At 51.7% G+C, this 12948-nt stretch overlaps 1 protein-coding gene across 1 annotated transcript in view; it reads left to right on the top strand.

The window, feature by feature from the left end:
* LOC308557598 (dual oxidase 2) overlaps positions 1-10410 on the top strand; it is a 34956-nt gene extending 24546 nt beyond the window's left edge. The window contains exons 21-34 of the mRNA XM_081138182.1: positions 1460-1641; positions 2518-2587; positions 3027-3107; positions 3619-3797; positions 3886-4116; positions 4295-4394; positions 5091-5140; positions 5432-5559; positions 5788-5941; positions 7070-7299; positions 7529-7687; positions 8026-8181; positions 8289-8417; positions 8714-10410. Coding sequence (XP_080994308.1) covers positions 1460-1641; positions 2518-2587; positions 3027-3107; positions 3619-3797; positions 3886-4116; positions 4295-4394; positions 5091-5140; positions 5432-5559; positions 5788-5941; positions 7070-7299; positions 7529-7687; positions 8026-8181; positions 8289-8417; positions 8714-8836 — 1972 coding nt within the window. The 3' untranslated portion in view covers positions 8837-10410. The remainder of the gene's footprint in view (positions 1-1459; positions 1642-2517; positions 2588-3026; positions 3108-3618; positions 3798-3885; positions 4117-4294; positions 4395-5090; positions 5141-5431; positions 5560-5787; positions 5942-7069; positions 7300-7528; positions 7688-8025; positions 8182-8288; positions 8418-8713) is intronic.
* Positions 10411-12948: the final 2538 nt, after the last annotated feature.

Genomic DNA, 12948 nt, shown 5'->3' with positions numbered 1-12948 from the left:
CTCTATTTTCCAACCCTTCTCTCTTACTGCTGCATAAGCCATTTCAGGTTGTAGTGTCCTGATAATGACAGTCTCAGCTTTGAGACTTCTTATTTCTGAAGACAGTGATCCTCAAGCCACACAGGCCCCTTCAGCTCCATAAAGACAGGGTTCACATCTTCTCTGTTTCCTGCGGAAGGCACCTCCCCCACGCTGTGACCGGCACATAACAGGCATTCAACACATAGTTAACTAAGACGAGGTAAATAAACAAACGAGTGAATAGAATGCCTACGCAGCCCAGATCCTTTCAACTCTTCTGCTCCTTTAAGCCTCTCCATTGACTTCTGCATTCCCCTTGACTGCCACATCCCTCTTACAATCCACATACCACAACTGAACATGGGCTTCTAGAAGAGGTAGGGTGAAGTGAGCTGACTGTAGTCTGCATCTCACTGGGTGTGCTGTTGCAGGCCCATCAGGGCCTAGGGAATTTACGAGAGGGTCCCTGTATCCAAGGCACGAGCTTCTACCTTCTGATCCAATACTCAGTGAGTGGCTTCCTCAGTCTCAGTGGATGATGTGTTGTTTTTTTAAAAATATTGATATTTCAAAATATGTGTTGACATTTTTTAAATATCCTCACCTGAGGATATTTTTTCCATTGTTTTTCAGAGAGAGTGGAAGGGAGAGAGAGAGAGAGAGAAACATTGATGTGAGAGAGAGAGAGAGAGACATCGATCGGTTGCCTCATGCACTCACCCTGACCAGAGCCAGGGATTGAGCCTACAACCCTTCCGTGCACAGGCCGATGCTCTAACCACTGAGCTAACCTGGCTAGGGCTGATGTACTTTTTTAATATGATGGCAGTCCTTTCTGTGCCGTGTGGGAAAAGCTCCTTTTCTTCTGGACTCACACAAACTTGCATAGTTAGTTTGTTTCATCCCAAAGCACAGCCTAAGAAAAGAGTCTGGCCACTGCTGCTCCACTACGAGTGCTATCAGATTGGGTGTGGAAACACTCTTGCCGGTGCCCTGGGGTTTTGGCACAAGGCATTGCAGCTACATCCCCCCCCCCCCAGCTGTCTGTACAGCCACTGGGCTGTGAAAGGGAGCCCAGCAATGGTGTGGGAGACATCAACACAAGAGAGTGGGCAGAGACCCTGTCATGCGAGAAGACCATGGCATACCTGGACACGTCCCCACACTAAGGGGACACTCATCCCAGCTGTAGATGTCCCGCTGTTTGAGGGTTGCTATCTTTAATAGGTCAAGGTCATTTTCAGTTTTGTTCTCCCTTTTAAGCCCGTGGCCACCCCACCCAGCTTAGTGTCAGGTGCAGGCTGGATGAACACCTTCTCAGTGTTATTTCCCGGGTCACTGGTAAGAGCATTAGATCATCCAGGGCCTGCCCACTCTGCACCTGCCTGAGCCTGACCTCACCGGGTGACAGGCTGCTCTGTCTCTGGTCCTCCCTCAGGTCCTTCATCGAGATCTCCAACAACTGCCTGTCCAAGGCCCAGTTGGCCGAGGTGGTGGAGTCCATGTTCCGGGAGTCAGGCTTCCAGAACAAGGAGGAGCTGACATGGGAGGACTTCCACTTTATGTTGAGGGACCATGACAGTGAGCTTCGTCGCACGCAGCTCTGCATCAAAGGTGGAGGTGTGTGAGTATGTAAGGAATGGTCAGAGTCAAGGAAGGGTGTTCCCTCGAAATGAGAGTTCCTGGTGGATAAGACCCAGATCTCATTTCTGTCTTAATTCTTGGCACATAGCACGGAGCCAGGCATGTGTAATCAAGGGCGTCACACACAGCTGTGCAATTTGCATGCTGCACAAAAATGTCCACTAAGGGTTTTAGAGTGAGGGGAAATCCAGCTTACATTCTCCTCACCAAGCCATGTGCATTGCTCTGTGTTGTTCCTGGCCAGAGGAAAAGACTACTCCCACCTCCCCACTGTCTATACATCCACTGGGCTGTGAAAGGGGAGCCCAGCAATGGTGTGGGAGACATCAACACAAGAGAGTGGGCAGAGACCCTGTCATGCGAGAAGACCATGGCATACCTGGACACGTCCCCACACTAAGGGGACACTCAACCCAGCTGTAGATGTCCCCCTGTTTGAAGGTTGCTATCTTTAATCGGTCAAGGTCATTTTCAGTTTTGTTCTGCCTTTTGAGCCCGTGGCCACCCCACCCAGCTTAGTGTCAGGTGCAGGTTAAGAGGAAAAGATTACACTACTTTCTTTACACAAAGTATCTGCAGGCCCAGGCAGGCGTCTACCTGGAGTGGGTTCCTTTTTCTACACTGCACAGGATTACCGCAGTGTCTGGCAGTTGCTGCCCTGTGCAGTGGGCACTCGGTGTGGGGAGTGAGGGAAACAAAGCTGAAGCAGGAGATGAGGACATGACAAAGTCACCGGCAAGTGCCACGGCAGCCTTCCCAGAGGGCTGCGGGGGGGCAGGCAGTCTCCAATCCCCCACCCCACGCTGTTGCCCTCATGGGGAAGCCTGTCCAGTCTTTTGTTCTCCTCTCCAGGTGTTGAAGACATCTTTAAACCACAAATCAACTGTCGAGTCTCATTCATTGCTCGGACTCCTGGGGAACGGTGAGAAGGAAAGAAGCATTGGGAAATCCCTTTGGCCAGGTCTGCTGCAAAGGAATGAAAAAGTAGGGCTGGCTGAATCAGACCCTGGGGTCAGACACTGACCTCTGAAAGTTGCACTTAGTGGGTGGCCAGTCCTAGCCCGAATTCCAGCTGCCTCCCACGCCCCATGCTGTTCAGGAGCCTGGCTCTCTCCCTGCCACTCCAGGACGGAACCAAGAGCCACCCTACAAAACAGATGACCAGATCATATTATTCGTTCTGCCTTGCGTCTGCCTGCTCCTCTCTGACCAGCTTTATGGGCAGGCTGTGTGGGCAGGGACAGCTCGTAGGATTCACCCCTTCCCTATCCCATCCCCCCCACCCCTCAAGCTCTGACCTGGCAGTTCTTCTCCTGGCTGCAAGGACAAGGGGAAGAACTAGCCCCATTTTCCTTTTTCAGCTCCTCCCAAGGGGTGGGGGTTCCTGCCTTAGAAGCCCCAGAACTGGGAGGCCCTGTGCTGAAGAAGAGGTTTGGCAAAAAGTGAGTGTTTCCTAGACCCCTGGACCCAGGGTACGTGGGGAGAGATCTCAGGGTCTCTGGGCCCTGCCCACACCACCTTGACACACAAGAGACCATCCCGAGTCTCATTCCACTTGTACCTAACATGACTGGCGGTTGTAGAGTCAAGTGATCAACATCCTAATCTTTGAGCTAGAGTATGGCACTCCGATGCCACCCTAAGTCTCCTGGCTCCTGCCCGCTATGGGCACAGCAGTGGGGCCTATTCAGGGAGCAGGGAGAAGGAAGGACAGAATAGACAGGAGGAAGGGGAAGTAGAGTAGTGGGGAGGCAGAGGATGGGTGGATGAAACAAATAAAGATGAAAGGTAAAGTTTTGGGAGATTGAGAGTCTGTCCCCCAAATGCTTTTTCCTTTCTCTGTTGTGGCCCGTCCTGACCCCCAGGAAGTCATCAGGTCTCCTTCACAGGGTGGCATTTAGAGGAGGCTAGGGTGCCTTGAGCTTACAGCCACCTTGCCTCCCACGGCTGCAGGGTAGTGGTGACCCCTCCCCGGCTGTACACGGAGGCGCTGCAGGAGAAGATGCGTCGGGGCCTCCTGGCGCAGAAGCTGCGGCAGTACAAGCGCTTCGTGGAGAACTACCGGCGCCACATCGTGTGCATCGCGGTCTTCTCGGCCATCTGTGCAGGCCTGTTTGCAGAGCGTGCTTACTGTACGAGCTCTGGGTTTGGGGCAGTGGGAAGGGCAAAGGGAAGCCCTCTGGTTGTGTTCCGCTCCTCACAGTCCTACTCTGTCCCCAGTCTATGCCTTTGCCTCGCCATCCTCGGGCATTGCCCAGACCACCTATGTGGGCATCATCCTGTCGCGGGGCACGGCCGCCAGCATCTCCTTCATGTTCTCCTACATCCTGCTCACCATGTGCCGCAACCTCATCACCTTCCTGCGGGAGACCTTCCTCAACCGCTACGTGCCCTTCGACGCGGCCGTGGACTTCCATCGCTGGATCGCCATGGCTGCTGTTATCCTGGCTAGTATGTGGCTCCCGGGGGATCTCCTCATTTCTGCAGCCCCCTGGGACTAGCTGTGGGAAACATAATGAGGTGACTGAGCTACTTTTACTTCCATCATTCCCCCTTTTCCTCTCTCCATTGGGGTTGGACATAGGGTGGGCCCCGGGTGGTGGCATCTCTAACGGTCTGCCTCTTTCAGTTCTGCACAGTGCTGGCCACGCGGTCAATGTCTACATCTTCTCAGTCAGTCCCCTCAGCCTGCTGGCCTGCATCTTCCCCAGCGTCTTTGTGAATGATGGGTCAGTTCTGGGGAGGGTCCCCCTAGGGACACCTGGGCAGGTCTAAGGATATAACAGAAAAGAAATAGATGGTCCTAGACACTCTCCCTCACTGAGTGAGGGTGAGATGCCAGCCTCCTTGGGGAAGCTGAGAGGTGTCTTCCTCACCCTCAGGAAGGAAACTGGCCATGACTGGTCAGGAAAGGAGCTTGGGAGATGAAGTTGGAGACTCTTTCCCACATGTACCTGACACACATGTCAGCCTATTATCCATTCACTGGGCAAACACTTATGGAGCACATTTTATGTGTCCATCCAAGAGCCAGAGAGTAGGGATGCCAAGATACATGCAATCACTCAGCAAATACTTACTGGGCACTTACTATGTGTTGCGTACTGTTTGAGCATAGGGATAGGGCACTGAGCAAAACATATCCCTGCCCACATGGAGTTTATAGAACATGAACCAAGCACTGAAGGAAGCAAAGATCAGCCACAGTAGGAGGGTTCAGGACAACACAGGAGGAGGAATTCCTGAGAGAACAGAGACTAGAACTGTGGGAGGCTGGGTGTCATGTTCCTTGGGAGGATGGCGGGCCATCTGGGTGGAGGCCCAGTGAGCTCACCCACCAGAGCTGGCAGGAACAGAATCACGTTGTGACAGTGGTGGAGCCCCTCCTGCCCCAGCCAGAGGCTCCATGTGCTTTTGCCCCACAGGTCGCAGTTTCCCCAGAAGTTCTACTGGTGGTTCTTTCAGACAGTCCCAGGTAGGGAGCAGGGCCGTGCGAGGGGTCTGAGGGTAGTGTCTGAGGACTTCCACTTTTGTCGTCATCTTCTCGTGAATACACACTTGTGCATAATGGTCATAGGAAGGGATTTCTAGCCTCCGGGACAAGCCCCAGCCTCAGCCCTCTCCGGCAGGCTGTCCTGGGGGCCGGGGGGGGGGGGGGTGAGGGCAGCCAGGGAAGGAGGGCGGAATGGGGGGAATGTTCTGTTGTATTCTTAGTCCAGGCCGAGGTCCTGACACGCTTCGCTCTCCCTGCATGCCGTGCCCCCAGGTATGACAGGGGTGCTTCTGCTCCTGGTCCTGGCCATCATGTACGTCTTTGCCTCCCACCACTTCCGGCGCCGCAGCTTCCGGGGCTTCTGGCTGACCCACCACCTCTACATCCTGCTCTACATCCTGGTGAGGGCTTCTCCGGGCGGGCAGGGCCATGGGGCAGGGATGAGCAGGCTGCACTGGACACAAGATCTCAAACTGAGACCTTGAGGTCTGAGACCCCAGTCTCTGAAGCTGATGCCATCCCCATTCCCCAGCTCAGGCCCGGAGCCCTGGCAGAAAACGTCTGGGCCAGGGGCGGGCAGGGAGGGGGCCCGACTGGGCCCGAGCTAGACTAACTGGCCATGTCTCCAGATCATCATCCACGGCAGCTTCGGCCTGATCCAGCTGCCCCGTTTCCACATCTACTTCCTGGTCCCGGCACTAATCTATGGCGGGGACAAGCTGGTGAGCCTGAGCCGGAAGAAGGTGGAGATCAGCGTGGTGAAGGCGGAGCTGCTGCCCTCAGGTACCAGGCCTGGCCTGACCCTGGCTGGGGAGCACTGGAAGTCAACTCAGGGGCCATGGGGAGACAGCGTCCCTGGCCTCCTGACCCCCGTCTTGGCTCCCAACAGCCTCTCTGGAACCCCTGCAGCTTTCCTGATACAAATACAGCCCCAGGAGGACTTGTAGACAGTGAGAAGTAACTATGAGAAGATACAGCTGAAAGTGCAGACTAAAGGGTTTAAGGACAAGACAGACCCCCACATGGGTGGCCTGGGGGCAGGGTAGAGAACCATATATCCCTCTTCTTCCCCATTTTGCAGAACAACCCCCTTTCAGAGACAGGCCAATGGCCTGATTGCGAGAGGGTTGTTGAGAGCCAGTGCTTGCTTGCTAAAGTGGGCATTTGCATCACTGTAGAAGGTGATAGATGATTTTAGGTGTCCAGGAACCATCCAACCTTTAAAACTCACATAGTAAGAATATTAACCTCATTTCCACTTTATTTCAATCAAGATTACTTAAGGACAAAGTCTCAGCATAGTGTCATATGGCTTTTGCACTCTCTAATACTTGCAAATTTCCTTTTTCAACAGAGAGAACAGGCCTGAAACTCATCTGTAGTCAGGCCCCAAAGAGTATCCAGAAAAAATTTGATAAAACATGATGCCTTCTATTTAGAGCACATGATACTGGTTTCCCACCTACTTTAGTGATCTAAAGCTTCTTGTTAAGGTAGATCAAACTGAAAAAGTAAGTCAATTCAAAGAAAAACATAAATGTTAGTGCAGGAGGTGTGCAGATATGGCTATGAGTGGAGGTTTGGTAAGAGCTGAGATGGTCTCTGGGGAACCCGAGGTTCCTTGACCCTGTAAGTTTGTATCTAGGACAGTGGTATGGGACTTGGACCCTTTGTGGGAAGAGAGCGGAGAGGAGAGAGGCTAGAACAGGAGAGCAGAAAAGTCTAGCTCTCAGGTTACCCAGGAAACAGGGGAAGGAGTCCTCCAACTCCCGGCCCCAGGAGCCCAACTTCTTCAGACCATGTGACTGTTCCCTGTGCCTCAGGCGTGTGGAAAAGGCAGGGTACCTGCCAGTCTTCAGGTAACAGAAGCAAGCCTTCTGATCCCTGCCTTTCTCTGTCCGTGACCCCCAGGAGTAACTCACCTGCAGTTCCAGCGACCCCAAGGCTTTGAGTACAAGTCAGGACAGTGGGTGCGGATCGCCTGCCTGGCTCTGGGCACCAACGAGTACCACCCCTTCACACTGACTTCCGCGCCCCATGAGGACACTCTCAGTCTGCACATCCGGGCGGCCGGGCCCTGGACCATTCGCCTCAGGGAGATCTACTCACCCCCAGCTGACAGCTGTGCCAAATACCCGAAGGTGCCCATCATTGGGAACCACTTTTGGGGCTCTGGCATTAGCAGAAGTTTCTCTACCCTACCCCACTCTGAAACTAGAAGCACCAGACACCTCAAGGCCAGGCTGGGAGGGGGCCTGGCGACTTGGAAGAGGCTAGGGTGTACCTGTCTCCTTCTTCTTGTCCACCCCCCATTTCTAGCTTCAGAGCTGGGGCAGGGCCAGTCTCATCTATCCCCCCTTCTGTTGGCAGCTGTACCTCGATGGACCATTTGGAGAGGGCCACCAGGAGTGGCATAAGTTTGAGGTGTCAGTGCTGGTGGGAGGAGGCATTGGGGTCACCCCCTTTGCTTCTATCCTCAAAGACCTGGTCTTCAAGTCATCCTTGGGCAGCCAAATGCTCTGTAAAAAGGTGCGTGTCTCTCCCATTCCTCAAAGGAATGGGAATAGATGGACTAATTGTGTTCCCACATCACAACAGAATTCTGTTAGAAAAAGCCCCTGGCTCATAGGCACTAAGTCTGCCAAGGCGACTTATACCCACTTTCCCAGATGCCAAATGTTTTGAAGGAGGGTTAGAAGTGTAGCCAGAAAGACCTCTGCTGGGACCTGTCAGGAGCCTTGGATCAAGCTTGTGGGTCCTGACAGAGGTTCAGTGTCTGTGGGTGGTCTAGCTCCCCAGCCTCTCAAGTGAAGGCATCTGGAGTGGAGGAACCTTGAGCTGGGTCCTGAGCTCAGCTCTGTCCCCAGATCTACTTCATCTGGGTGACACGGACCCAGCGGCAGTTCGAGTGGCTGGCTGACATAATCCGGGAGGTGGAGGAGAATGACCACCAGGACCTGGTGTCCGTGCACATCTACATCACCCAGCTGGCTGAGAAGTTCGACCTCAGGACCACCATGCTGGTACACCAGGGCCGGCCAGGCAGGGTGGGTGGGTCACCGTCTGGGCTAGGAGCCGACCCTGGCTCTGGCTGGCTCTGACCTTCCTCCTCCATTTGTTTCTCCACCAGTACATCTGCGAGCGGCACTTCCAGAAGGTGCTGAACAGGAGTCTGTTCACAGGCCTGCGCTCTGTCACCCACTTTGGTCGCCCCCCTTTCGAGCCCTTCTTCAACTCCCTGCAGGAGGTTCACCCAAAGGTTAGTCCCACCCCCCACCCATCTTGGGACTCTGGCCTTCCCCACCAGGACTCTGGCCTGCAAGCACCCTGTGGCTCTGTCTTGAGTGGAGAACCAGCCCCCCAGACCTGGCCCCAGGATAAGGTCAAGTGTTGGAGGAAGGCTTCAACCCCTATCCACTTTCCCACCCCCAGCTCAAGTCTCCTCCTTGGGGTCTGGGATTGATGCCCTGGTCATTCCAGCCAGGCTTGAGAAGAGAGCCTCTCAAGTCTGCAGGCCTCTTCTCTGCAACCGCTCTCCCCACACACACTTGACAGGTACGAAAGTTTGGAGTATTCAGCTGTGGCCCTCCAGGAATGACCAAGAATGTAGAGAAGGCCTGTCAGCTCATCAACAGGCAGGACCAGGCCCTCTTCATGCACCACTATGAGAACTTCTGAGCCCGCCCACCCTGGTGCCTGCTTCCCCCCTGTGGACCAGCCCTGTTGGCAGTTTCTTTGTCAGAATTCACCTCTGGCCTCAGTTAGAGAGCTGGAAGAGCCTCTCCCTCATTACCCCCATGTCCCATGGTCTGAGAAGGCAGAGGAGTCCTGGCCTGTGTGGCTCCATTGGCTGAGCGTCATCCTGAACACCGAAAGGTTGCTGGTTGGATTCCGGTCAGGGCACGTGCCTGGGTTGCAGGCTCCATCCCCAGTACGGGGTGTGCAGGAGGCAGCCCATGGATGGTTCTCTCTCTCTCCCCTTCTCCTTTCCTCTCTCTCTAAAAATTAATAGAAGCATATTTTTTTAAAAAATCATCTGTAGAATCAAGATACACCTAGATTCAAACTTGTCTGCTTTACTATTTACTATTTTTGTGACCTGAGTTTGAGTTTGTTTTTTAAAAAAGAAGTTAGAGGAGACCCAGCTCACGTCACCACAGGCTGTGGCAGACCAAGTGGGGAGGGGAGAGCCCCTGCCTTGCGACAGCCGTGGAGGTGAAGAGATGCAATAGCATTTGCCTCTGCTAGGTTCCCAAGCTTGGTTATCTTCCACAGAAGCAATGTATTGCTTCGGTATTTTCTTGGCCAAGGCATTTGAGGAATGAGGGCGTGAAAATGGGGCTGAGTGAGAATCTCCTGAGAGCCCAGTGCAGCTGTGAAGCTTAGAGCCTGGTCAGCGCAAGTGCCTCGACTCAAGCTCGGAGGCCTTTTCCCTCCCCCCACAGAGGGTCAGGAAGCTGTTCCTAGAGTGTCTCCTGGGAGCAAAGATGCCTCCTCAACCTGATGTCCCCGGTGTCAGCTAGCAGTGGCCACTGTCCTGACCTGGGACTCTGAGACCAAGAGAGTTCAGGTTGTGGGCCAAACGTCCAAAACTTCTTCTCAGTTCCCCACTTCCACAGCAGCTGGATGACCAGCGGTCTTGGTTTACCCAGGACTCTCCCAGTTTTAGCACCGAAAGTCTCTTGTCTTAGGAAACCCCTTACTCCCAGGCAAATCAGGACAGTTGGTCACCTAACACAGTAGTCAACCTGGGATGTCACCTACAATTCTGGCTCTTTAAGACCCTTCCTTTCCCTTCTTCAACTGGCTCTTTCCTAAAAAGCCGAGCTTCAAATTTTTTTAAATATAAGTATAATTTGCATTCAGCAAAGTGTATAAATCTCAAAGTTACCATGTATATGTGTTACCACATTGACATCATCCCAGAAACTTCCCTCGTAAGTCCCCCTTCCAGTCAGTCTCCCTCAGCCCCTAGAAGCAATCACTGCTGTGATTTCTCCAGGTTAGTTTTGCTCATACTGAATGTACTCTTTTGAGACTGGCTCATTTCACACAACACAGTGTCTTTGTGATTCACCCATGTCATTGTATGTATCCATAGTTTGTTCATTTTTACCGCCTAGTTGTATTCCATTCTAGAGATATACCACAGTTTGTTTATCCATTCTTCTGTTGCTGGACATCTGGGTGGTTTTTCGTTCTTTAAAATTAAGAATAAAGTTGCTATGTACATTCTTGTACCTGTCTTTTGGTGAAAATGATGCACTCATTCCTCTTGGGTCTATATCTAAGAGTGAAATTGCTGAGTCATGGAGTTCTCCAGCCAACAAAACCTGTGGCAGGGAGTTTCAGGCCATCTCCACATACCTGCCCCGGGCCCCCTCCTTGCTGGTCTTACCCTACCTCTTCTGACCAGCCAAACACCTTTGGCTCCCAACCTTCTGTATTGAAGGAATCTCTGCCAGAACTGAAAGGGCACTGGATCAGGAGCTAAGACACCTGGATTCTAGTGTCAATTTTACCTCTATGTAGCTACAGAGAAAAATCCCTTACCTTCTTGGAGTCTGTTTCCTCATCTATTAAATTGTCTGTGTGGGTATTAGAAAGTCAGATAATGATACTGGCCCAGGAAATTATACAGATGAGAAAATGTATGTGTTGTGTGCTGATCTCAGCCTATTGATAATCACTGTTGTGGCTGGACCAGCTCTCGTGGTTCTTACTGTGATTGTAAGATGCCCTCAGCAATAACTATCAGGAAACTTTGAAAGAAACAACGGTCAGTACTTACAGGCCCTGGAAATTACATGGCACACTTGGGGCCACCCGGTGAGGTCATGGGTAGAGAGAGGAGGGCCTGGGGTTGTTTTTATTAGGGTCGGGGGAATGTGGGAGGAGAAAGCTCAGGGTTTCACAGGCTCACATTTGGTGAACTTTAAAGAGTAGGAATTTATTAATTTATTGTACATGTTTTTATTGATTTTAGAGAAAGAGGAAGGGAGAGGGAGAATTTAAAACACTGGAAGAGAAAAAACAAGTGGCCCAAATCTGGCCCATCAGTGCCTTCCTTATTCCTTCTAAAGACCACTTAAAATATTTATCTGCCCCATCCTAATTCATCTCTCCGTGTTAGGCTAGAGGATATTGTTACCATGACTGTAATGATTATCTGTAACACTCTCTACTCAACTCTCCCCTCTCTGCCCTGCTAGGGCCTGAGTGAGAGTCTCTTAAAGACTCCATGATCACTCTTGCCCAGATGCCAGACAATGCCAAGTGCATTCCAGTTGGAGAGAGGGACGTGCCATCACAATCTTGAGTAGCCTCAGGTGGCACTTGGCCTGCCTGACTCAGTCCTGACTCCACACGCCAGCCAGGTTCTAGATGGAGGCATTTATTCATGCTATCTGGCTGCTCTATCTAACCTTGCCCACATTCCCACTCGTTGCTGGGATGAAAGTCAAGGACTTGCAGAGAAAGTAAAATTATCTTCAGACTGGGCATACACCAGGACCATCTACTGGCCCCACCCTTTGTGACTAACTCTTCTTGGGAAGTGAACTAGACTGCAGGGTCAAATGATGTGTTTGGGAGTTGAGAATATGAGGTCACTGACTGCACAAGTGGGTGTGGGGGAGAGGTCAGTTAGGCTCTGGAAAGTATGTAAACAAGTGAGACTCCAAAATATGTCAGAGAAAGAGGATTGGGAAAGAATGACTCAGGAAATTCATGGGTATTTTTATATTGACACTATAAGAGAAAACAAACTTTCTCTATCTCAGTTCACAGATGTTGGTCTCAGGTCCTGGGACCAAGCCCAACCCAAGACCTGCCTCACAGGGATAGGGAGGAAGATGACAATGGAACAGGGTGGAGAGGAGATGACGTGGGATTGGATGGTGATGGGTTTGGGGATGGAGAAGGTGAAGATGAGACTGGGTGGAAGGGCTTCGGTGAATGGGTGGGAAGGCTGTGGGCAAGGACAGGGAGGTGCTGAGGCTGAGCTCTGTAGGAGAGGAATAAAGGCTACCTTTCTGCCTTTTTTTCCAACTTTCCAGATCCGGCTTCGGTACCAAATGAGAAGGGAGGAAGTTGACAAGATGTGTCAATCTTCCCACCCATTGCTAAGAATTTTTTTAGTAGAAGGAGCCAATCTAACATAGTAGTTAAAAGTAAGGACTATTGCCCTCACCGGTTTAGCTCAGTGGTTAGAGCATCGGCCCTTGAACCAAAGGGTCAAGGGCATGAGCCTGGGTTGTGGGTTCTATCCCTGGCCCTGATTGGGGCTTGTGAGGCAGGCAAACAATTGATGTGGCTCTTTCACATTGATCTCTCTCTCTCTCTCTCTCTCTCTCTCTGTTTCTGCCTTCCACTCTCTCTGAAAAGCAATGGAAAAAATATATATCCTCGTGTGAGGATTAAAAAAAAAAAAAAAAAAGATTGGCTGTCTTCATGGAACTTGGGCCAGCAAGGTGACACTGGAATAATTCTCATTGGCGAACGTGGAAGCTCTCTAATAAAAAGGGGCAGTGATGAATTGTCCTCCTTGGTTTTTATGAAAGCTTCATTACATCGTCATAATTGATTAAGTTATTGACCATTGGCCATTGAACTCAATCTTCAGCCCCTCTCCCATCCCTGGAGGTCAGGGATCAGAAGTGGGGAGTGAAACTATATGTTCCAAACTTCTAATCACAAGATGGTTCTCCTGGAAACCAGCCCTACAGGTAGGTGGGGTCCAAAAGTCACTTCATTAACATAGTAAGACACCATTGTTGCTGTCATGACCT

Source organism: Miniopterus schreibersii (genome assembly GCF_964146895.1).
Source record: "Miniopterus schreibersii genome assembly, chromosome: 1".
Classification (NCBI taxonomy): Eukaryota; Metazoa; Chordata; class Mammalia; order Chiroptera; family Miniopteridae; genus Miniopterus; species Miniopterus schreibersii.
Note: the sequence above shows the minus strand (reverse complement) of the source record. Positions and strands in the feature narration are given on the sequence as shown.